At 45.0% G+C, this 13,497-nt stretch overlaps 1 protein-coding gene across 1 annotated transcript in view; it reads right to left on the bottom strand.

The window, feature by feature from the left end:
- LOC307233053 (tetratricopeptide repeat protein 28-like) overlaps nucleotides 1-13,497 on the bottom strand; it is a gene marked incomplete at its 5' end in the record, with an annotated part of 185,711 nt that overhangs the window by 71,109 nt on the left and 101,105 nt on the right. Inside the window, one exon of the mRNA XM_080004265.1 lies at nucleotides 565-712. Within this exon, the coding sequence (XP_079860391.1) occupies nucleotides 565-712 (148 nt within the window). The remainder of the gene's footprint in view (nucleotides 1-564; nucleotides 713-13,497) is intronic.

The raw sequence follows: 13,497 nt of genomic DNA, 5'->3' as shown, positions 1-13,497 counted from the left end.
GTCCGGGACGAGACGAACAATAGCTGTATTGTTGGGAGCTCATTTAGATAAAGGTCTATCTTTGGCTGTGATCGGCCGGAATCACAATCAGATACGCTGAACCTGCAGGGCTGCATCGCCTTCGCAGTCAGAGGGGGAGAAGTACTCGGCAGCGAATGTCAGTCACGCAGATAGACGGGGCAGACTGACCGACACGTCGAGTGACAGTCCGCCTGCCAAGGAGGTTCAGAAGTTGACAGCTAATGTCACCCCAAACAGACTCATTGACTGGCGGAGAGTCAAGATTGTCTCAAAAAATGGACTGTCGAAATGGCCTGCGGGACAGAACGCGCGGAAATGGCGGCAGCGTTAACTCGAGCGTAGAGACTAGAGCCCTGCAACGACAGGAGATTGGCCCATTTTGAACCAAACCCACAGAGGTTCATAGGATCTCAACAGTGAAATTAGCCAGTCTGGTGATTAGTCGAAATAAAAGAAGAGACGGAAAAAAATAGAACAGAAGGAAAGTCTTGCAGGAAACCTACCTACCCCACACATGGATTGGGATTACTGGGAACACCGTACCTCTTAAAGGGGACTTCATGGCGGCCTCCACCATGCCCACCAGCAGCTGCAGACTCTTGGGGTCCTGGGCCAGCCCGGAGGCGAAGGCAGCCAGCGCGTCGGCATGGCGACCAAGGTACTGAAGGGCAACACCCTGTCGGAAGTATGCCTAAGAAAAGAAAAGAAAGACACGGAGAGGGTAAGAAAAGGAGAGAGAGAGAGCCACTGGGGCGCCTGTCTGACACCGCAGCATGGAGCTTTATACAAACACATTACCAGACACTCATTTCACGCCATTTGCATTTTTTCCACATGAGCAGTTTTCAGAGTATGGCACCTCTCGCCTTTTGTGTTCCCCATAATAGAGTGATCGCCGGCTTTTTTGTACTTGTTAATTGGATAATAAGTTCAACATTAAGGAACGTGTAACACGTTGGCCTGCCGCCTGACTCAGACGTAACTGTTGTGTTGTGTTCAAAAGTTTATTTTTCATTTGCTCGAAAAGGCATTTGACTGTGTCGATGTGTTTTTTTTTAAAGAAATTTTAAAAAAGGAAGAAGAGAGGAGGAGACGTAGCTACTGACTTCAGCAGTGTCATAAAAGAAAACCCATAAATACTTCAAACTCTTTATTCTCTTTCTTAGGGCTGGCGTTGTAAAATAATAATACGACTAGCCCGGTCTGTTTCTGCCACATCGCTTTACATAATACATGTGCCGTTGCTTTGGACATATGGTTGCCATGCAAGCGGGAAAATGAGGCTACGCAAGCAGGGGGAAAAGAAGAAGAAGAAGAAAAAAAGCTGAGAATTCTCAATTCTCATTCTCAATTCACTACTTTATTCTCTTAGCTCAGGGAGTCACATGGTGGACAAAGTATGATTCAACATCGGAGAGACAGAAACTGCATGTGACTGCGGCTGCTGATTGATTCCCCAAGAGTCTCAACCGCCTTTTGGATCCCGACACCTCTCGACACAAACGCACGTTCGGGTTTCTACAGCGCATGTCCTATTTGGGATCGCAGTCGTTCGTGGGATCACTGATGAGTTCTTCTCCAGAAAAAAAGTTATGTCTGGAGCCTGTACCTGTTGAGCAGCTCCGCAAAGACGGAGTTCTGCGCCGTCTGCATCCAAAACCATAACCCCTGAGTGTGTGTATGTTGGCGTTAGTGTGTGCGTGTGTGTCTGTCAGACAGGCGGTCCAGTCGCCGCTTCCAAAAGTGACACGGGGGCTAATTCACCATTAGCATCTAAGAGGCCTTTTCATTAGTCTTCACCCGGCTTCTCCGTTGGCGTGGCGAGGGGAGCGCGGGGGGGGGGCAGAGGGGTGGTGGAGGGGATTAGGGAAAATGAAACATGACATCGAATTTATGGAGACCAGTAATTAATTCACTTCTGCCCTAGCACCCCACCCCCCCCACTGACTACCAATCCACATCCCGCATGCACCCCACCCGCTCCCCCACCCACTCCTCCAACTGCCTTCCTTACGTTCGCATTGCAACTCCATTGAAATGGAATGGGGACAGAGATTCGATTCTAGGCATTAACCTTTGTACACACGCCGTTATTATAGGGGTGTGTGTGTGTGTTGGGGGGGGGGTGGTGGGCGGACCTGGGCATTCGGTCAATATTAATTGCATCTTGGTGGTAGCGGAGTTTAGTCAGGGCACAGTGGCGGAGAGAAGGGGCCCATAGACGTTATGCTCCGGGGAACAACGGACATTTAAAAAAGCACTCTCCCTTTTGATTAGATTTGCAATATGACTGCTCTCCCGGAGATTTCCTTTCATTTCATTCTCTGGACAGAGGGAGGGGGAAAATGAAAGAGAGAGAAAGGGAAGGAAAGTACAAGGGCTTGCTCTCAACGATGTGACGTCTCCTTTAATGCTTTTCCTTTCCCCTCTCCTGCCCCTGCACGCATTTAAAAAAGGCCTCTAGCCGTCAGCGAGAGCATTCAATTACTGCAAACACAAGCACGTGCATACGTCAATGAAACAAAGACACACGCCAAAAAAATGAGGAGGGTTTTTCTTTTTCATTAATCTCCCGCTGCAGTCAAGAGACATCAATGTAGGCCACAGAAAGTTGCATACCCACACACACACACACACACACACACACACACACACACACACACACACACACACACACACACACACACACACACACACACACACACACACACACACACACACACACACACACACACACAATCATTTAACCTGAGCTTTTTCAGAATACAAGTTAGTTCATCCAGTGTCACACAACACAGAGGGTTCAGCGGAACTTCCAAAACACAATAACTGGATACTGATTCAAAGACTGACGTCATAAATAGCGATTTAGGGAAAACTATGACCAATCCCCCTTTTATAAAATGCAAATGACGATGCTCAGCTTCAATATATCTAAGACAAGTTGAGGCTGAAATATTGGCATGAAGTGTTTTGGGAACAGGGAGAGCAAGCCTTTATCCCCACACAACATTTACTATTCACACTTAACAGGATTCTATTTGGAAAAACAACAGCGGCAAACACTTGAAGCTGCCACTTCGGCGATTAGCCCAGCGTGTAGCTCCGAGCGAGACAGAGAGAGCGCAGAAGAATGGGAGAGGGGAAGGAGAGGAAGAGCAAGAGCATTAAAGGACTGTACAGATTAACTCTGCCCTTTCAACACGCGGAATTACAAACGCTAGAGAATGGAACCAGTCAAGGCTTAATCGCGCTGCCGAAAGCCCGCTTTGCCAACTCAAAAGGGGCAGACCGGCGTTCAACCCCGCCACTTCAACTGGAGGTAGAGCTGTGACAAGCCGGGGCATCCGTTCGGTGCCTTGACAACCACAACCAATACTTCTAATAATGCGTTTTGGCCGGAAATTCAATCCGGGCTACATTATTGAACCCCCCTATCATCTTTACTCCCTCCTGTTTTAAGCAGCAGCGTTGCTGATGCCATGCAAGTGTGGGATCAAGTGGGAAGGTATGTCATTCTTACTCGTGGGTACAATTCTCAGAGTGGGTTAGGTCTGTGTGTGTGCGCGCGCGCGTGTGTGTGTGTGTGTGTGTCTGTGTGCACGCGTGCGTGTGTGTAAGTGAGGGGGAGAGACAGAGAGAGGCTTGAAAAAGACAGAAGGAAGAGAGAGAGGATAAAAGCTTTTCTTGTTTCTCGAACGTTTAAATATTTCATGAACGCTTGTTTGAAGTAGTTTTAAATATTCATGTTTTCTATGCTTAGGAGGAAGAGGAAAATGACGCAAAAAAAAGAAAAGGGTTATTCACTACGGTAGCGGTACAGTACATACTCTAGGCACACTACGCGCACACATGTACATACATTCGCGAAAGACGCGCGCGCTCCGAGGTGCACGGGCGTACGCACATGTTGACAAGCAACCACATTCTTTCTTATTCCGTTAATCTCTTTCATCATCCGTCCATCTATCCCCCTCACGCAATGTCTTTTCCCCCCGCTGTTTCACTGTATCTGTTATACACGGGGACTCTATGCACTCTGTTCCAGCAAAGGCTCTGAGTGTCAAAATATGGCACGTAATCAGTCGGAGCAAAAAAGTTTAAGGGATTTAAATAGGGAATGTGGCTCAAGACTGACTTTCGAGAAAGAGTGTATTAGCTGATATAAGCCTGGGCGTATGCACTCGCCCAAGTCTTTGGCTCTATCTCATCAGCCCCTCTGTGAATGCACAAGTCTGGGCATTGTCTCTAACCTCACACAGGATTCAGAGCTGGCACAATGACAGTTCATATTGCCGTTATAGTCCCACCAACGGCATTGTCGCATCTAATGTTTATGGAAAAATACACAAATAAAGCGAGGTTTCTGATCGCGGCAGATTTATTTACCAACGCTGCCAGATAGCGTTCTGTCTGACTGTGCAGTTTTCTAGCTCTCCTTTCAAAGTATGTTGCAGGTTACCAAGTATGTAGAGCCACAGGCAGTATTGGAGAACCGTTCTCTTTGAGTAGCATATCCACAGCTACATTTAAGTTTACTTTCCAGTCCAACAATAAATAAGCTCCTCTCGACAAGATTTTGTTTCAGGGATCTAAGGCTTTAACATGGCATTATCATGCACCTTGGGTGATAAAGAGAAAAGTCTACCAAAGATGCACTGAGGACAGATTGTGATCCGTTCACCTCAAGTGGTTAAGGACACATTTTGACCCCAATGAATACGTGTAAATGCGACCGTGTTTTCAGTCCACATGCAGATAGAGAAGGCAGAAATACGTTCCATGCACAACTCTTCCTAACCTCACTTTATTCCCCCATCCAAATAGTCCTCTGGACGGGTAGCGCAGCTGCATGAAACAGCCTTTACTCTTGTCTGGTTGGCCAGTTCTTATGCGGCTTCTTCCTCCGCTAAGAAAAACAGTGCACATGACTACGCAGCTTGACGAACAGCCACCACACTTGATTCCCTCAAAACGTAAATCATTGGAAGTGACATGCACTGCCATTGATTCATGCATGGTGCAAAGCAATCGGATCTCAATGTGGACTGGATGAAGACATATCTTAATACCAGGTCTAATGTGATCATATCTAAATCATATTGCGATGTATTGATAATTATGATAATACCAGGTGTGAAGGGGACCTATTTTTTTTTCTGCATCTGGATCCGTCATTTCTTCTCAAAGCCCCTCAGCAGGGGCATTAGAGTTGTAACTAGCCTGTGTTGTCCGTTGAGTAATTTTAAGTCAATTGGAGCTAAACAGTACACCATCTCTGTCATCAGACTGGCTGCTCCAGCTATGCTCCTGCAGTCGAAGGCGTGCTGTGCCTTGATCGACAATAACCACAGAAATAGAGATGCTCCCAAACGTGGAAATCTATAGTAGCCACATAAGACTTGTTTAGATAGCAGCACGCCCTCCTCTGCTGTGGTGTGTTTAGGATATGGCTGGTGCAGATGGTTTCTCATCGCCCACAGGGCGGCTGGTGCCAACATAGCGTTTTCTGAACAGGACCCCTGCCAGCACCATAATGGAACCCAAATCAGACCATCAAACAGGGACAGCAGGCTACAAACACACAGCAGAACCACAAACACACACACACACACACACACACACACACACAATACCAAACAAAAAAAAACACATCAATAACACCACAAGATCCCACCCATCTGTAGCATCTTTTACTTGGTCTGCCTCTCCCCAGTATTCCACATAGGCTGAAATGGTGCGATCAGATTAGCACTAATAGTGTGGCTGGAACAAAGAGATTGCTGCCTTTCCTTCCCCCTATATCTTGGCACCTTGGCTGCTAGGTGCAGTTGCCTGGTTCTTATTTGACCCAAAAATGTTACATGTCCACCAGAGTTTCACACACGTGGCTCTGGCGCACATTTCTGCCACTGCATTTCAAGGTGACACCGCCGAGGTGAATGGTACACAAAATGTCACCCGCTTAATTTAATATCCTGGAAGAACTGTCGGCCATGAAAAATTAGCACAGAGAACGGTTAAAGGAAGAAAGAGGCAAACCGATAGACTGCTGCTGTGAGCTTTCTACCATTCAGCTTGACGAGCTGAACGCCACACAGCAGCACAATGGTGCCTCTGCTTTCAATTAAATCCGTTTGTGAGGCCAAATCCTTGTCCTTGTGACCATCGTTCTCTGCATCCCAGCAGGTATCAGCCTTCATTCCATCTTTCCCTCAGGACAGAGAATGTCTAGAATCTGTCCTCACAGGATTTGGGGTGGAGGCAGGGGGGGGCGGATTACAACTTCTGCCCCTGGGCAAAACACGAACCTTTGGCCCGGGGTCAGAGGGACGGAATCATGACACAGCTGCATGTCTATTACTATCTTCCTGATCTAATAAGACCCAGTCGAAGTCACCCCTGACCTACAGTACATCGATCAAGTGTGAGTATGTGTAGGTGTGCATGCGTGTGCTTGCGGTTGTGTTTCTCAGTCAGAAAGGGCAAATCCAATTTCGCTAAAAGTGACTGCTACACTGCCCTATTAATTGAGGTAATACATTATTTATGTTGATTATTATCTTCGTTTTGTTTCATGCGCTGCGCTGAAGGGGGGTTTGGTGGGGGTGTAGAACAATATAGGTCAAGCCTGCACTGATTTCTGATGTTCTTTTGGTGGTAACCTGAGCTACATCAATGAAGCATGTTAGGTACTTACGCAAGTCAAACAGAAGCGCCCTGCAATCTGCACGTAGGTAGACGTGATAAAATATTTATGATACATTGATGTGTTCCTCCCTGAGGGGGCTGCAGACGCTCGAGTTTGCTGTTCCATCCTAAGCCCTTAATTAGCCCATTAGATCCTAAGGCTTCAATGACAGCAAATTAAGCTGATCATTCTTTGAGGGGCTGGCAATTAAAGGGTAAATGTTTCATTATTCGCAGAGCTTCTGGGTGAATACAATACAAGAACAGGGTAAAAGGTGGTTGGCTTGCCAGGTAGAACCATCAGTTGGAGAGGCATTGTGGTACTCTCTCCCGGCTGTGAGGCATCGATTAGACGACTTTCATCAAACTGGCAGCCAGCACAAGACTTTAGATTGGAAAAGGTCATAGTCAGGTATATGGAATCAATGCTGAACACTCTGTATTCACCATGTCTCACATTACCCAGCTGGGGGATGGTTTAATGCGTTCTAAAAACAATTACCAAAAGACAAAGACGGACTTCAATAGAGAAGGTCAAGTCTCGCGATCGGGGAAGTGTCATGCTGCGCACATCTATTGTGACAGTCAAAGTGAAACAGAAGGGAAAAACTGATATTGCTCGTTGATCACAAACAGATGAGACAGCACAATGGTGGCAGGTCGTGGGTTCCTGCGGTGACACGCTGTCACAATGCACTGCTTGGCAGAGGGAATTAAATTATTTCTGTTATGCGGATAATGTCCAACAAAGCAAAGGCTTTTTCACAAAAAGAAAACGCCAAATGAACAGCGATAAACAAGCAGATAAAATAGCAACATTGCCTAGATCACTCCCAGCTATTCCAATGCTAGGAAAGGCATGTCACACTCCGCCGTTATGATTTAAAGCCTTAATGTGCCGCATTGCACGGCAAAATTCTGTCAGCATACTTGCATTCCTATTAGCATCTTAGAGTCTTGCGATGTGAGACTGAGAGGGTCAGGGTGCTAAACAGATTCCCATGTCCCACTCCAACAGATCCTTGGCTCTGCTCTGCCTCAGCATTAAACACGCACCACATAGCCACAAGGGCTGACTCTCAATTAAAGTAGGCATTAATTACTTAAAGGAGCTTTAATCAATCATGGCCAGATGGTGGACCTAAAAAAAGAGTGCAAACTCCAGCCTACAGGAGAAGTGCTCTTCACCCATGACTGCAGTAGAGGTGACCATGGAAGGTTGTGTTCAGAGTTTACATTTTAAACTGTAGCATCATTACAGGAAACCAAATACAACACAGAATTATTCTCCTTACGACAGTTTTCTATTGTCTATAACGATTGAACAACATGAGCAATTACTAAAACAACCACAGTTCTATTGAATCAACAGGAGAAAGAGCGAGACCTAAATAGACATTATATTACATTACGTCATTCAGCAGACGCTTTAGTCCAAAGGGACTGACAACAAGTGCATTTGTCACAGTATGTCACAGTCACAGCCAGGTGAACATTCTCTAGAAACAAGCAGTACTACTAAAGTTAGAGAGTTTTTTTGCAATATAAGTATGTCAGACAGCAAAGGGAAAAAAGATGCTCATGGGGTAGACAGCAGACTCATGGTCAGTGCAAGTAGGGTCCAGGTCACTACTCTGATAAGAAAGATATAAATAAGATATTACTAAAAATAAATATAAATTCTTTAGGATCGAAAACGGTTTATCATTACAAATAACATCACAAATAATTAAATGAACATTTGGGACCATATGTGTCCCCGGTGTTGACCCTAGATTGAGGACAGAGGAGGCTGCTTGGCCCTGATGATGCACTTTCCTGGACGGGGGCACAACGCTCTCCATCTTCATTTATACTGCCCTTAATTGGCTTTGACAGTGAAATGAGGCATGGCGGAAAAAATATCCACCCGTTTAGGAAACACAGACTGAAAGACACATGTTCCCAACATGGGAAACCAGGTATCCACACTGCACGTTAGTGTTGGTAAATGCATCCTGCTGACCACACTTGCAACCCTACAGACCATGACCATTTGCATTTCATAGGTGATATGATGCTCTCATCTGTGTAAAAAAATAAGAAAAGCCCAATTTGTGGCATGGTATAACATGCAGCTCTCAATACCACTGTTGCTGTATCAAATACGTAATGTTTAAATGCCATTTTCCAAAAGTATAATATGAAAAACTGCTATGGTTGGAGTGCTGGTGGACTCAAGGTGGTCTTTGTGGTGGTTATCGTGCTGAGTTTAAAGATCCCGAGAGTCCAGAAAGTCATTGCTTCCCTCACTCTGTCAAACAGTAGGCGCGGCACCTTGTCTGTGTCAGCACTTGTGTTGGGATCATTACGTTCCTCTGGCCTTTGCGGGGAGTTGCTCCATCAAGCAGGAATCAGAAACACGGGCTGCCCGACAGTGTGGCTTCTCCGAGCGGCTGTGCAGCACTTCAAACGACTTATAGTGGGCCCTTGTGGAGTACTCTAATGAAAAGCATGGCATGAGCCCCACTGCTTTTGAGGGGTCTAGTAAGGGGTCATACATGATTGAGTAAAGGCAAGCCAAATCATAGATGAGGCTCTAAGAGGACTGTAAAAAGGAGGTTGCTGGGTGAGATAATAGATGGGGATATTGCAAAGAGGGTAAGATTTATACTCTACTTAAAACAAGAGGGACATGAAAACACAGAGGAAAGAGGAAGATTAAACTTTGTGCATTAAGGACAGAGATGTCTCTAGTTGGTCTCTCCCAAGGTGTTGAGACGCCTTCCATCAAACATGGCTATTAGTGCTAGTGGGTGAACCTCTTGTGCCCAATGTCCCTGTGCAGCAGCAGGGTGCCGGGCTGTGGTCGGCACAGCACTGCGGCTTCGCCATGCTTCTGCACACACAGATCTCTCCAGCGATTACCAGATAAATGCACTTTAATTCACAACACATTTATATATATAAATATATATATATAAATATATAGTCTTACTAATTCCCCTCGGCCACAGTGCAATATGAACTCCCTGCCGCACCAATTTAAGTGTGTGATAGGTCCCCGATCAGCTTTACTACTTATCATATATATTACGTGCTTTGGTACATGAATGGGCTGGGACACATGAAAAAAATTCAAAAGCTGAAAAATTAAGATTCGGGGTGGACCGATGTGGGGTTTTTCATTATTAATGAAAAGATCAGCCCCCGTGCTGCAACCTTGTGTTTGGATTACACGTCCGAGCCCAGATGGGGTTGAGTTAACAGTGAGATGTGATAAATATGTCGTCCCAGCACTGGTATGATATGGTACTGGCACGCCATGCACAACAAATTGTGATGATTACGTTTTGTACTACCTTAGACTGGAAATAAACTGTTGGGTACATCTATGAAAATACTTGGTGATTTTCTAAAGAAAGCAGGTACATGATAAGGTTAAGATTAGGTTTCCTATAAAGAAACCTAACCTTGATCCCTATGTTCTTGACAATTTTTGACCCATTTCTATCAAAGGTTTTAGAGAAGGTGGTATCAACCCAGCTTTTGGCTTTTATGTGTCATAATAACATCTTTGAGAAAATCCAGTCTGGTATAAGAGAGTTAGATAGTACAGAAACTGCCCTCCTCAAAGTAACCAACAATATCCTTTTAGCAGCTGACAGGGAGGAAAGTGCAATCTGAATTATTTTAGATCTAAGTGCAGCCTTTGACACTGTAGATCACGCCATTTAAATTGACCTGGGTTGGCATCAAGGACACAGCACTTGGCTGGTTTTATTCCTACCCTTTAGAAAGAACCTTTGGGGTCTCCATAGGTCATCCTCTACAACTCACATTACCTCTGGTGTACCGCAAGGTTCTATTTTAGGTCCAATATTATTTTCAATCTATGTTCTGCCTCTTGGCCAAAGACACAATGTCTATTTTCATTGCTAAGCAGACGACCCACAGATACACCTTCCTCTGAGGCCTGGTGACCCAAACAGCCGAGCTGCTGTTGTAGATTGTCTCAATGATATCAACTGTTGGATGGCACAGAATTTTCTTCAGCCCAATAATTCAAAATCAGAAATCATTGCTCACTCCCCCAAATTCTACCAGTCAAATTGAGAGTGGCCTTGGCACTCTCAATTTGACTCTACAAATGTGAAGTCTGTTTCCAGAAACTTGGGAATACTATTTCAGTCTGACCTAAACCTTGAACCACAAATTTTAAAAACTGTCCAGTCCTGTGTCCTTCAACTGAGAGCAGTTTCAAGAATCAAACCAATACTATCACACAGCGACCTCCACTCCCTAATTTTCTCACAACTAGGCTACTGTAACTCCCTCCTTTCTGGCATCAACAAAAAGTCACTCTCCCGCCTCCTAACGCAGCAGCTCGGCTTCTTACCGGTTCCAAAAGACGACATCACATCACCACAATCCTGACTTCTCTCCATTGGCTCCCTGTTCGCTTCAGAATTGATTTTAGGATTTTAATGATCACTTTTAAAGCACGTCTGGGTCTGACTCCAAGCTACATAAATGATATGTTGACTCCATATGAGCCAGTGCGCAGCCTCAGATCCTCAGGCGGGGCTCTTCTGGCTGTTCCAGTCGAGACCCAAAACTAAGGGTGCTTGTGCCTTTTCTGTCAGGGGCCCCTCTGCTTTGGAACGACCTGCCTGAGGAGATACAGCGGCAGAGTCAGCGACTTCCTTTAAATCACTTCTCAAAACCCATTTTTATAGATCTGCTTTTATGTGATGTCGCCCCTTCTTTATCAATTTTTTTACTTTTTTTCCGTTTTTTATTTCTATTTCTTATAATGATATTGTATCTATTTATATATTTAAATTGTCTCTTTATCCGCTTTTTCAATTAAATTAATACATTTAATTCCTGTTTATTAAAGTTCCATTGCCTTTTGAAATTCATGATCTGAGCACTGCTTTCATTTCATCTGTCAAAGCACTTTGTAAACTGTGGTTTTAAAGGTGCTTTATAAATAAAACAATTATTATTATTATAATATAATAAAAGTGATAAAATTGGGCAGACCTCTCAGGCAATCCTTTTAATTGATGCAAGTTCTCTGTTGGGCCTTAAACACCTAATGTCAATCAGTTGTTTTTCATTCATTCACAATTTCATTGGTTGTTTCAACCTCTGTGTGGCAGGTCATACCTTTCAAAATGAATCAAATCAAAAATGTTGCATCTCATTCTAATTGCTTGTGCCAATTGGCCTCAACTTAATTCACCACCGGAACCACGCACGCACGCACGCACGCACGCACGCACGCACGCATTCACGCACGCACACACACACAAAATCATTTTGCTTGTAGCTATGAGTCATAGTTTGTGTGCCAATAGTCAATGGAGCTCAGAGCACCCAGCTGGCTACAGTGGCGGAATGTATTAATTTTCTAATTCTGAAACATATACAAACCACAAATAGATTAATAGTGTTTGATCAACGTGGCAGAGCAATGCTCATTTGTATGCAGGAAGAGTGATCGTGTGTGTTGTGGGGAGTTAAAAGAGGATGGTTTGAACATTCACCTCAGGCCTGTATTGACGGCCCTGACTCCCAGTGTGGGTGAGGGAGAGGTGAAGAGAGAGAAGCCCAGAGAAGCAAGAGGGAGCTGGGGAAAAAACGGACACAGGTAAAGAAAATTGAGGAGATGATGGGCTGAGAACTTAGAATGGAGGGGGAAGGGGGAAATGGCGGGGTGGGGGGGGGTACTTCATACTGCACAGGGTTTGGCAATTACTGGTGACAGCGTGAGCCACTACGACTGGGAAAAAGATTGATCCGGACAAGCAAGACTCTGTTTGCTTTGTTAAAAGTAATTAATCACTTTGGCCCGAGAGTAATGGTGCCCCGGAGTACAACACCGTTCAGCTGAGCGTGTGTGCATCCGGAACCTAACACGTAGGATGTGTGTATGTTTTATGCTCGTAGACAGTATACGAATGCGTGTCTGCGTGCGTACGCAGAAGTTGTGCATTCGCGTGCAAGTGCCTTGTGCAAAAACAGCTGAGGTGCGAGAATCGGGAGGATGGAGAAGGGGGTGGTGAAGGTAGGCCGGGGAAAATGGGTGTAGCAAGCAGGACGGGGAGCAGGAGAGGAACTGGCACGCGCGCTTATACATGTGCACGTGCACTCAGGAGGACCGTAGAACAATCGATCATAATTGTCCCATCTGGGTAACACCAGAGGAGAGGCACGGCGAGGAGGGACCTGGAAAGAAGGTGGGAGAAGTCGTTTACCTGCCTTTGCTCCGGCTAAGCAGCATCTTCCAAGAGGCTCTGCTAATTCTCCATGAAATTTAGTCAATTCTCTTTTTTTCCCCCCTACCAAAACATTGTTGTGTACTCTCTCTCCCTCGGTCTGTTTTGTCAGCATGTCTTCTCTCGCGTCCATCTGTTTCTCCCTTCCTCTGTCTGCTATCCACGTCACAGTTCCCTTTCTCTTTGAACAAGAAAATCTGAATTTCAGTGCCACCACTAATAATTAATTTCCCCTCTGCCATGTTTCAAACGCTCTTAAAAAAATACTATTCTTAATTGAAAGCCAAATCTGCCAACATTCTCATCTTTTTTTTACCCTAGTCTATTCATTACTCATTATTCATTCATTATTCACTTACCCCTGCTCTATTTTTTTAACTCAGTCTATTCATGCGTTATCCTCTTACCCTTCCTCCCCATGCAAAGTCTCTATGTATGCCTCCTCTTTGCTTCTCTTAACTTTTTATCCTCTCTCGCTTAAGAGCAGGAAACCTGATTCAAATAAAACAGTTATCTTGCT

Source organism: Zeus faber, assembly GCF_960531495.2.
Source record: "Zeus faber genome assembly, chromosome: 7".
NCBI lineage: Eukaryota > Metazoa > Chordata > Actinopteri > Zeiformes > Zeidae > Zeus > Zeus faber.
The sequence above is the reverse complement of the archived record's forward strand: the minus strand, read 5'-3'. Positions and strand labels throughout refer to the sequence as shown.